The sequence below is a fragment of the Manis javanica genome, chromosome 3 (genome assembly GCF_040802235.1).
Source record: "Manis javanica isolate MJ-LG chromosome 3, MJ_LKY, whole genome shotgun sequence".
NCBI lineage: Eukaryota > Metazoa > Chordata > Mammalia > Pholidota > Manidae > Manis > Manis javanica.
In genome coordinates, this window is record NC_133158.1 from 78,819,554 (window position 1) to 78,832,478 (window position 12,925).

At 31.6% G+C, this 12,925-nt stretch overlaps 1 protein-coding gene across 5 annotated transcripts in view; it reads right to left on the bottom strand.

The window, feature by feature from the left end:
- Nucleotides 1-2,897: 2,897 nt before the first annotated feature.
- TBC1D23 (TBC1 domain family member 23) overlaps nucleotides 2,898-12,925 on the bottom strand; it is a 58,853-nt gene continuing 48,825 nt past the window's right edge. For 3 of the 5 annotated variants that reach the window (XM_017675123.3, XM_073231764.1, XM_073231765.1), the window contains 5 exons: nucleotides 12,095-12,139; nucleotides 9,031-9,119; nucleotides 6,923-7,058; nucleotides 5,373-5,567; nucleotides 2,898-4,556 (listed from right to left, as the gene is read on the bottom strand). In XM_017675123.3, coding sequence (XP_017530612.1) covers nucleotides 4,475-4,556; nucleotides 5,373-5,567; nucleotides 6,923-7,058; nucleotides 9,031-9,119; nucleotides 12,095-12,139 — 547 coding nt within the window. In that variant the 3' untranslated portion in view covers nucleotides 2,898-4,474. The remainder of the gene's footprint in view (nucleotides 4,557-5,372; nucleotides 5,568-6,922; nucleotides 7,059-9,030; nucleotides 9,120-12,094; nucleotides 12,140-12,925) is intronic. The other 2 variants (XM_073231766.1, XM_073231763.1) reach the window with 2 other exon arrangements.

Consider the following 12,925-nt stretch of genomic DNA (forward strand, 5'->3'; position numbering starts at 1 on the left):
ACTAGAAATAGAACTTCCTCAGCCTAATAAAGGCCATCTATGGAAAACTCGGAGCTAATATATTCACACTTAATGGTTAAATTCTAGATGCTTTCCCCCTAAGATCAGGACAAGGATGTCTGCTCTTGCCACTTCTATTTAACAGTGTACTTGAAGTTTTAGCTTAGGGCCATTATGTAAGAAAATGAAATAAAGGTACCCAGATTGGAGAGAAAGAGGTAAAACTCTGTTCATAGATTATAGGATTCTGACTGTAGAAAATCCTAGTGAATCCACACACAAAAAAACTGTTAGAACTAATTAAAAAATTCACCAAGGTTGGAGAATACAAAATCTTATACAGTAATTATATTCTCTACATTTGCAATGAACAATCTGAAAATGAAATCAAGAAAACAGTTCCATTTATAATAGCATCAAAAGGAATACTTAGGAATGTACTTAATAAAAAAAGTGCAAGACTTGTACACTGAAACACTATAACATTGAAAGAAATTTTAAAAGACTTAGAAATGGAAAGACATCCTATGTTCATAGACTAGAAGGCAGTGTTGGTGTTGTTAAGATGGCAATCCCTATCAAAATCTCTTGAAAAAGATCATAGCTGGAGGCCTCACACTTCCCAATTTCAAAAGTTACTACAAAGCTACAGTAGTCAAGACAGTGTGGTCCTGGCATAAGAAAAGATTTATAGACAATGGGATAGAAATGAGAGTACAGAAATAGAACCTCAAAGTTATGGTTCACTTGTTTTCAACATGGGTGCCAGACTGTTCAAAGTGGAAAAAAATCTTTTTAACAGATAATGCTAGGACAACTGGATATCCACATGAAAAGAATGATGTTGAACCCCTACCCTCATATTATATACAAAAATAAACTCAAAATGGATCAGTGATCTAATTTTAAAAATTAAAACTATAAAACTCTTAGAAGAAAACATAGGAATAAACCTTCATTATCTTCAATTAAATAACGGATTCCTTAGCTATATTAAAAGTACTAAGTGATAAAAGAAACAAATAAGCTGAACATCACCAAAATTATAAACTTTTATGGTTCAAAGGGCACCATCAAGAACGTGAAAAGACAACCCACAGAATGGGAGAAAATGTTAGCAAATCATGTATCTGATAAGAAATTTGTATCCAGAATACATAAAAAAAACTCCTACAACTCAGCAATAAAAAGACAAATAACTCAACTTAAAAAAGTAGGCAAGGAATCTGAATCAACAGTTCCCCAAAAAATATATACAAATGGCCAATAAACACATGAAAAGATACTCAACACCATTAGTCATTAGGGAAATTCAAATGAAAACCAGAATGAGATACCACTTCGCATCCTAGAATACCTGTAATAAAAAAAAATAATAGTAAGTGTTGGTGAGGAAGTAGAGAAATTAGAGCACTCATACATTGCCAGTGTGAATGTAAAATTATAAAGCCCATCTGGAAAATAGTTTGGAAGTTCCTTGAAAAGTTAAATGCAGAATTAACACATGACAGAGTAATTCCACTCCTAGGTAAATACCCAAGAGAACTGAAAACTTGTCAACACAAAAACTTTATTTTTGTACATTAATTTCAAAGCAGTGTTATTCATAATACCCAAAAAGTGGAAGCAACCCAAATGTCCATCAACTACTTAATGGATAAATAAAATGTGATATATCCATACTATGGAATATTATTCAGCTGAAAAAAGAGGAATAAAGTTCAGATACATGTTACATGCAATAAGCTTGAAAACATTATGCTAAGTGAAAGAAGCCAGACTTTATGATTACTTTTATCATGAAATGTCCAGAACAGGCAAATTCATAGAGACAGAAAATTAGTGGTTGCCAAGGGCTAGAGGAGGGTGGGTAAGGAGAATGACTGCTGTTAGTATGGGGTTTCTTTTTGGAGTGATGAAATATTCTGGAATTCTATAGTGGTAATGGTAGCACAACCTGTGAATATACTAAAAACCACTGAACTGTGCTCTTTAAAAAAGGTGATCCTTATGGTATGTGGATCACATTTCAATAAAAATGTAATTTAAAAAAATTCAAGATGTTAATGGCAAAGCTGGGGTATTACTTTTATAACACATTCAACCTGTGTACTTGGGTTTCCCCTCAGGTCAAACTGTCATTTTTAAATAGAACTGTCAATCTGGCTGGTTAATCTACCATGTTAGAATATCACACTAAGGAGTTAAAGGTCCTGTGTGGAATGTACCAGTGGCAAAAATGGTTGAGTATTTATCAGTACAAATTTATCATCCCTACTAGAAAACATGTTTTATTGATGGTAGGCAAGTGGCATCAAATCTATATGGAGAATTAATTTTATACCTTAATAAGCAATTACAATTCCTGGGGAGTGAGGAGAGAAAATGTAGATACTTTCCATTTTCACTCACTCAATTTCTTTGAGCCCTGGATTTCTCATCTTGAAAATACAGAAAATAATACCAATCTTACAGTGTTGAAAACTCTACAATCCTTGGGAGTCTGTGAGAGGTGGACAGTGAATTCTAGTTCTGTGGGCCGGTGAAGGGAGGATGAGATACGTAAGTCCCTAATAAAATGCATTTTCATCCTCAATATTCGTGACTAATAATGTGGTGTAATTTCAGATAAGGAAACTGAAGTTCAAGGAAGTAATTCAAGATAGTAATTTATTACATGTTGAATTTAATATTTAATTTAAAAACTTTAAACCACTTCTTTCCCCCTCTCTATCCAGATAAGCAAATAGAAATCTAACGTTCAAACCTGAAATCTAGAATTTAAATTCCATTGAAAAGCTAGCCCTTAATTTTCTAACTTTGTGGTATCTATAGATATTTACAAATGGGGCAGAAGGGTGAAAGAGAGAGAAAAACATTGTCATTAAGAACAAAGCTTTGAGCAAACTGTACTCATTTATTTACAATTGTAATTTATAAACAGTAACACAATTTCACATTAATATTATGAAAAAAGTCCCATGGCTGAAATAGGCAAAAAAAAATGAGGCTTCAGGACATTTCTAAAGGAAGTGCCAAAAAAAGGAAAAAATGCAATACAACAGTTGTGGGGAGAGTCATAAATACCAACTATTGCATCAGGTGCAATTTCATGCAAATGTCTTTAACCACTCAAGTAAATGCTTTATTTAGGTATTAGAATAAATATCTTGAACTATGTTGCCTTTTACTCACTTGATTTGCATTACGTAAGTTAAAGTAACTGTCTGTAAACAGGGTACATATAAATATTTCTCTTATCAACCCCTTAGTGATAATCCATTACATTTTAGGACATAGCAGACTGTGAGGATTTGCTACTTCCCAAACAGATTTTATAAGAAATAATTGCATGGCCCAGACTGTGTTCCTGGGTTTCTCTCACCAAATATATCTAATGTAGACCTCAATAAGTTAAACTGAGGAAGCTGTAAAAAAAAAAAAAAAGCAGATCACTTTTCAGTTTTGTCATATTGAAAATAAACATAGTTTCAAACTACTGGGACTTTAGTAAAAGACAAAACCAAAGAAGAGAAATAAAGTTCATAAAGTGATGATAAAAACAACTGTAGTTTGTACATCTCTCTGATTATTTGGCTTTTATTTAAGTGAGTATTAGTGCAGTCACCGACCATAATATCACTGGGCACTAAACAATGTGAGCTCAACACCTGTTCTGATATACCCCAAATCATATATTCAACTTGCAACAAAGACCAATGCTATTTTTTCATATATAATTCTGTCCCCAAAATATTAATTTTAATCTTAACACATCTACCTACTTAATACATTGCTTTTAACTGCTCCTTAGAAACCATTAAGATAAAGTTTAGTATCTGAAGTACTCTATTCCAATTATTAGCTGAAGGTGTAAAGATGATTTAGAAACTAATGTTTCAACATTTTACTAGTGGAACTGCATTTCTGAGTTGGCTGGAATCTTCATCCAGCACATTAAAAAGATTTTACTCTTTTTAAGAACAGAAACAGCAAGCTAATTATTAATCTATGTAGTATTTTTTAGTTTCTGATATTCAGTGGGTAAAACTAAAGGTAGTGATGAAAGGGGTCTTTTCAATTAATTCTCTTTCTAATTTTCATTGAAGACATTGCAGATCTATATGTGGGTGGGTTGTTTTTAAATCTGAAAGTGATGCATGTTCCCTTAAAACAGCTCTTCAAAACAGAACTGCATTTTGCACCCTTAGTTGAAAAGGGCACAGGGTCAGTTACTTCAAACTCATTTTAATAACTGACCTTTATAAATCATTTTACAAAACTGAAAATGCAAAAGAAAATTTTAAAAAATTTAACTTTCCAGAGATTGATTATAATAATTTACAATTTCTTAGACCTGCTATTCAAGCACCCCCATGAGTAATGAAAATTATCCGGTTAGTATTCAGTCAGGAAAATACGTTCATGTTTTTCTTGGTTGCCTTAATTTCTTGTGAAATAATTTCCTTTTGTATTAACTTTCCAAAGCATCCAAAACTTTCATGATCTGTTGTTTTATGGCTTTGGTAGCATCTCCTGCATTTGGAATCAAGTACCTATGAGGGAAAAATATATACGTATTAATATAGTGCTTTCCCTTAAGGACTCAGCTTAGATGCCACTTCCAATGGGAAGCTTTCCCTAATCTACAAAGCCAGCATAGATGCCTTCCTACATATTCCCCATAACATATCTCAACATATTTTCAAAAGTACATCTTGAAAGAAAGAAAATCTGGATGTAAAAAGCAAGGTGATTTTTTTGTACAGTGGAAGAACTGTAGATCATTAGTCGGGAAGGCTATATTTGGTTCAATCACAAGCTAGGTATGAAACTCTGGAAGTCATTCAACCCCTCTGGCCTTCACAATTTTATCTATCACATTAAAGATGGTTTAGTTTTTAGATCACTGTGATCTATGGCCCTTGGGCCAGTCCACAAACTCTTTATTAATGGTCCTCAATGAGATAAAGAGGAGCTTATATCAAATTGTAAATTAATTACATCACTCAGCACACTGCTTAGTTTACTGACACTTTCAAAACAAAAATTTTTTGATGAAGGAAAAAAACACTGGCTTACATTCTGAGACAAGCTTCTCATTTGACTGCAAACCAACATTTAGTGTGGCACTAATGTCAATTATTTTTAAAGCTGCTGTCAAAAAGTTTATAAAATTAGCTATGGCACTGCACCCATGTGCTAATGGCTAAGCACATATGTCTAAGGATTTGGAAGAAGAAAGAGAGCAAAGGATACATATAAAAGTGGTTCAATTACCCTGTTCTACCATTCATCCCCCCAAACAGAGAAACAACTGTTATTGAACTAATTCAATAGTTCAAATCACCTTATCCTAAGAAAAATCTTACCTTTCGATTGCCAAGATTTCTATTCCTGAAGTGCTGCTGTTTCCATACTTGAAGGTAATCAGCTCAGGATGTTTTTTTTTGGAAGTAATTTTAACCACAGAATTTAGTGCTTGTCGAGATTGTATGTAAGCCAGTCCTTTCCGTGAAAGAATCTCCCTTAAACAGTACATATGTGTTGCAGTAACCAACAGGTAACTTGAAAGAAGAAAAAGCATTAAAAAACAATTTTAAAGAAATGTTATTCAAAAGAACTTACGTAAACAGCCCCAGTTATAAAAAATGTTCAACTCCAGATGAAATTACTTTGGAATTAAAAAATATAGCAAAAGGATTTTCTATAAACAAGCTACCTAATAAAAGCTCTTAATTTTGCTTTAACTAAAGGAAAATCGTATTTTGCAAAATTAATGTTTTATTGACAAATAATTCTATAATGTTTAAGAGGAAAGTTTTTATTTTATGAAATAAAATGTATAATTAGAAATCATTAATAGATTTTTAGAATCTACTCTATATGGCATATGAACTATACTACCTTTCAGACTTTGAACAGTATTGTCTGTATGTCTACATTAATAAACCATTCTCATTCAACATACCATAGTATATAATTAATATCAAAGACCATTAAGCAAGAGTTGGCTGACTGACATATTTTATAATACCCTGTAACTGGATCCTGAAGGCAAATGCGCACAGAATTATTACCACCACCCCTTGTGTCTCAGCTCACTTTTATTATGTGGTAATACTCATACATTTTAAGTCACAAGTATCAAAGAAGTCCACAATGTAGGATACCTGGCAGAATAATAGGCCTACACTCAAAACACGCATTCACAATGAAGGGGGGCAGTGGTGGTGAGGGGTGTAATACTGCTGCACACAGGGTGAGGCTATAGAGAGAGATAACAAAGGCAATTTGTGAACCATGACTGGATCTGGATCAGACAGAGAAAGATAAAGACTGTAAAATACATTTTAGGGGCATGCTGAAAAAACATTTGAGTGTGGTCATTTATGTTGAACAATGTTCATTTTTAATGTTTTTTAAAATGTGATAATGCTATTGAAGTTGTGTAGGAGAATACTCATATTCTTGGGAGATTTATGGGGAAGCATTTAGGTTAAAGTGTCATGTCTGTAAGCTTCTGAATGGTCTGACAAAAAGAAAGTGAGTGTATGTGTAAATGTATATATACACACATAAATAGAGAGATGGGGTAGTGTGAAAAGAAGTGAAAAGCTGGTGAATCTAAGGCTTACCAAAATGTTCAATATACTTTTTCTCCAACTTTTCTGTTTAAAATTTTCAAAATAAACAAATGACATGAGAAATATTTTTAAAGGTCAAGGCAATTACTGCAAGTTGACAGAGGGAAATATCTTACTGTACTTGAATAAGTAAAATTTCTTCTGGAGTTCACTTTTATATTATATATATTAACATCTCTAACATATATATTAACATATATATTAACATATATATATATATATATTAACATCTCTAAATTTTATTTTACTTCTCAAGAAGCCTTTTTAAAAAGTACCTAGGAAACATGTGTCCACTTTCTTTCACTTCTTTACAAGGAAAATGATGCTTGACATCTGGCTTGTTTATCCAAGTCTGAATGTTTACAACCTCTTTTCTATCATCGTCTGACATTGACGAACTGTCAATTTCATCTGTAAAGAATTTAAAGTGTTAAAAGTGAGTATTACCAACTTTAAAATTTACACATTTCTTAACAGCCTGAAAAAAAATTCTAATTCTGCTACTGTATTTCCTTATGCTACTTTTACTAACAAAGAAATATTATTAGAAAACATCACTCAACATGGTAAGAAAATCAGGTGAAAATACTGAAAATACACTTAAGAAATGGAGTAATTTGAACTTTTTAATTTATATTACATAACTCTCATCTATGACTATCTGTAGAGAGATGGCTCAATTGTCCAGTAAGAAATACCCATCTTGAGGACAAAGATGACAATTCTTTTCTCTTGTTGGTTTCTGATTTTTAAGGAAAATAACAAAAAATCCATCCTGGGATCAATAAGTAAAAATCTATTTAGTATTTTTTTTAAGTATGTGTGAGAGAAATATAAGACATTCTAATTATTTTGTTCTTGTAATTTAAGAAAGGGGAATTACAGTCTCTAAGGTTAATAATTATATTATTCTCTTTGCTTTTTAAGAAATACTTCAAAATATAGAGACATAATAAAAAAAGGAAATCTTATGTATCTATATACTTCCAGCCTACATAAAAAAGTAAAGCCTTCATATATCTCTCCCCAACCACATTCCTCTTTCTTTTCCACTAAGAAATAGTTGACTATCTGAATTTGGTGTTACCAATTCCATATACATGTTTACTTTAATCATATATGAATATCCCTAAATAATATACAGTAGTGTTTTGCATTTTAAGTAAAATTTACAGAAATAGTAGACTGTTCAATTGTATTCTGCAATTGTTATCCAACTCCAACACTGTAAAGCTTACCCATGTTGATACACATAGCTCTAGTTTTTTAAAATTATTGTGCAGTTTTCCAGTGTAAATATATGTGTGTGTGTGTATGAATTCACCATTAAAATTTATTCATCTCTATGCCTACCTCCTTTGCTAAGTAGCTGAAATATTCAAGGAGAGATAGAGACTGATATATTACAGGAAGATGGCAATGGGGAGGGCAGAGGGAGGAAGGAAATAAATTAGAAATAGCACACAGAAAATTGCATTTACCTCAATGCAAATTTGGGAGGGTGACTTCGTAATATCTATTAAAATGTCAAATGTAATCCCTTATAATTTACTCTCTGGATATACCTGCAATATGTATGAAAATATCCATTCCATTTGAAACAGAAAAAAACTACGAGTGTCAATTGGGAAAAGAAATGATTAAATAGATTACAGTACATTTATATGATAGACAATTGAGGAGGTATATGGGCTGAGATGGGAAATACATAAAATGTATGAATATACTAAGTGGAAAAAAGCAAGGTGAAATTTAGGAGGTTTTTTTCTTATTTTGTATATTTATATACTATTTCATTTTTTACAGACTTAATAAGCATATTAATTATCATTACTTGACTAGGGTAATCTGGGAAGTTGGATTTGGAACTAAAGAAATGAATTATTTTTTAATAGTATTAAAAGACAGACAACCACAGAGGATGACAATTTTCCTGGCTAATTATCCCCATCTTGTGGCCCATTAGGATATTGCCTTAAATTTTCAAAGCCTTTTTTCAAATGTCTTAATTTTGGAATTCTCTGGCCTTTAATCTCACAACTCTCAATCTCCTAGGTGGGTGATCCTAAGGGATTTAAATCCAATCCTATGGATTTAAATACTTTTTATACACTGGTAATTCCCCATTATCACTAGCTTAGACTTCTCTCAAAGACTCATATATCAATTGCCTACTTAGTTAGCATTTCTGCTTGGATATTTAATAGGCATATTGTACGATGTTTAAAACCAAACTCAATAGAAAAACCATAGACTCTCCAATCTCCTCTACACAGTCTCTTTGTGTCCTTTTTAAAAGAAGTTACTCGGTTAGTCCCAGCATGATCTTTATAATCACTCCTGGTACCTGAGGAAAGTCTACATAGATAATGTACTACTACACCTGTGTCGTATTCTTCTTCATCCCCAATGCTGAAAACAGGCTTTACACCACGGTAAGGCTTGCCCACTCTGTCACTGCTGCTCACGTGCCTATATCAAAGAATTTTGAATCATCACTTAAGAAGTTTATCCAAGATATTCTCAAAGTGTCGTTAGAATATTCTAACAAAATGAAAATGTTCTTGTGTCTCCTCAACCCCTGTTTCACCAGTTTTAGGATAGCTTTGTTAAGGAAATTGAAACAAGATAAGGAAATTAGGTTAGCAAAAGTAGCAAAAGGTCTTCGTAGGTTAAATGCTTTCAAATCTGTAAAAACTAAATTTTAAACAATTTTAATATTCATATTAAAACCAATGCTTAGATCTGTATAGTTTCAGGGAAGTTATTTCACTTCTTTGTGCATCTGATCCCTTATTTGTAAAATAGGATAACAACATCTATCCTTCGTGGTTATTGTGAGAATTTAACCAGCTACTATTTTGTAAAGCTCTTAAACCAATGCCTAGCATAAAAAGCAAGTGCCACACACATTTGTTAAGCCAAAACAGATTATGGAACCGAATATTCAAGTTCCACTACCATAAGCCTTCTCATGGGTGCAAGCAATAGTTCTTAAAATTTTTTCTCCCATCTTTAATTACTGTTATTTTTAATAGAAACTAAGTGCTAATTCTTTTACATAAATGTAAATACACCATGAAAATTAATCTGCCATTGTTTTTCAAGTGACAAAAGCATGAACAACATATAAACACAAACTTGATTAGCTGTGCAGTAAGACCCTTCTCTTTTTAATATGAAAATGTATATACCTCATTATTTTTCACATAATCTCAAATGAAAACGTAAAATTAAAGCATTTCAACAAAATACTACTACATGTTTCTGGGGAAAAGCACTGCATTATTTGTAAGGTAAGGTTCAATTAAGATTATTTGCAATGAAGAAAAACTGTGGCTTTTTTTTTCTTTGTTACATATTGAGAGATAGTCTGACACAAAAAAATCAAGTTATACATCTTTACTTAGTCTTAGAATTCAGTTTTTCCAAAAGACAGAGATCAAATCTGTATTTTAAATAATTTCTTAATATGTATCATCAATAAATATCTTAACATGACCTAACTTTGTTGAAATAGGCTTAAATCTTTACTTCTCCCAAAACATTACTCAATAGAAAACCAGTGAGAGCTGAGTATATAACAAGTCAATCTTTGGAAATTATGAGTTAGATTAGTCAATACATAGGTTACAGTTTGATGAAGTTAAAACCATAAAATTATTTGCTTCTATGTTAAAACATATCTAATGTGTAATTATCCTGTAAATCATCAAACCTTGCTCATTAGGAACAGAAAATGAAAGAAACAATTCGAACATCTATGCAACTCAGATTCAGCTTTCTTACAAAGAAATCCAGCTTTCTTATAAAGACAAAGATAACTTTATCTAAAAATATTTTAGTGCCATCTAAATTGTAAAATCATATGAGATTAAACTACTGGTTCTCTCCTGGTTTAAAGTATAATTAAACTACTATAACATAGAAGTAACAAAGATAATGTTTATAGTAAATGCTTGAACCAGAATGCATGTGTGAATAAAGTAACAGTCCAAAAAAAATCAAGCTATCCATACTGATCTAGATTTATAATACAGTACAGTTTCTGTAAGGCTGCTAAAGATTACTGAGATATTTCTTAAAAAATCGGCTAGAAATGAATTAAATTCAAAGGCTGAACTCTTTTTAAAAAGCAGTATATATCTATACTTTTTTTTAGCCAAAGTAATAGAAACACCTACAAAACAGTTTGACCAGATTTTAACTTATTCTACTGATCTCAGAAAGAAATCCAATTCACTCTAGCTTTTCACAACATTCTATTTTCAAAATACATATATCTACCTGTGGACCAGAGAAAATAATTTAAATGTGAATTTGGGAGAAAACCTGGGAGTTAAAAATTAGACTAATTCAATGGTCCTTTAACAAGAGAAAGTAGAAAGATGATTCACAAATAGATTATATTTTTAAAAGAAGCTATTTCCTTTAAAACAGTTTATAATAGAAGCCCTATAACTGGCATTGTGCAGGAACATAGTAAGCAAAAATGTTTCTCAGCAAATTGAGAGTGAACTATTTGTTTTTAAAAATGCTCCTTCTAAGTTACTGAAAATATTGAAATGACCTGAGAAAAAGTCAGCTCCATTATCCCAAAGCTTAACTTACACTCAGAGTATGACTAGAATTTCTTTCAAAATGTTCATAAATAGATATTGCTATATTAATATTTTAATTTAAATTACAGAAAAATTCTGTGTGTAAAAACTGTAAAGTCATATAGAAATATTAAGTCAGTAAAGTTTTTTGCTCATCTTAATCGAAAAACCAGTAGATGTTGAAACTTTAAACTTATGGAATCTAATGAAAAGTACCCATCTAATTTGGGACAGAGAAGAGATGGATTACACATCGGCATGGCCACCATGACTTCATTTCTTTCAAAGAAAAGGTACAACTCTAGAACTGTGGTTCTTTGGAATTGATTTATATGTTAGCTCACCAGACTAAATACATACACCCTATCAAGAAAAATTAAAAAATATTATACATAATGTACATGAATTAACAAAAAATTTGAACCATAAACTGCACCTGTTTTCAGGTGCTGCAATTATCTCTATTGTTACGGCAGAAAACAGAAGTATAATGATCTCCAAAGCCAACTCTAACTCCGAGTCTACATATTTTCTTTGTTTCACCTTCCTCTGTCTCAGAATAAGACTGTAGGTTTTATGAAGTTCTTGAATTTTAATATACTTGATTTTTGTCTGAGGAATGGGAGATGAAAAGATGCATGCAAGAGGAAAAATTAAAATGATCAAGTGAAAAACAAAAACAAAAAGAGATCAAACAACATCACACTCTGAAAAGCAGAATGAGAAAAGTTTAGTATTTGAAATAGCTGCATGAAATTTTAGCCAAGACAACAGAAAGTGATAATAGCATGAGGCATGCTAAAGGAAAAAGATGGTCCAATAAAGCTCCTCTATTCATTGGCTTACCGCTCTGTACATGTTCTGTCTGGCCAAGGAAGATTGAAAGACATTCTATAGCAAATTGAGGCAGAGGACAAAATTATTATTAAAAAATGCAACAGCTTTAAAGCAAAAATATAGAATAATCAGTTTTTCTAACTCAGAGTGTACATTATAAAGAAAATACTTCAGTCATCCCAAGTACAAAGAAAAATGAAGCCGGTTTCAAGTGATTCTTTAACAAAGACAGATTCTTCAACTTATCATTTGTTCATTTTAAAATAAAATGAATACATTTTAAAATAAATGTAGCAATAATAGTAGCCTAATTCAGAATGCACTAAGACTGGGCTTTTGAGAGCAGACAATCTTAGTGAGAAAAAAATCTTTCAGACTTGATCAAACACTTTAATATTATTTATCAGTTGACCATTTTAGACAAGGTACAACTTCCTGGATTAGTGAGAATAACCTATTCTCTCCTTCGGTATTTAAAAATCTGGAAAAGTATACTCTTATCTGCACATGTAATATACCTAATAAAGTGACAAATATTAAATTCCTGGCATTCAGTTCTTGAAGTCAAATATTTCAATTTTCCCAGGATACTGCAAGTAAGATATGAGAGTGAAATTAAATACTGTAACATATTTAATTTCTTAGAAACAAATTTCATGATGAAATTACTAGGGTAGCTTTGACTTCTAGAACAAGAAAGATCAATTAAACTACTATATGGAGAAAAGAACATACTATGCACTCATAATCACAGTAAGAAACAATTGAATAGACATTCTTAAAACTTGCTTATCATTTGTTACCCATGTCCTTCATTGGTAATTCATGGGTTTGCTTATA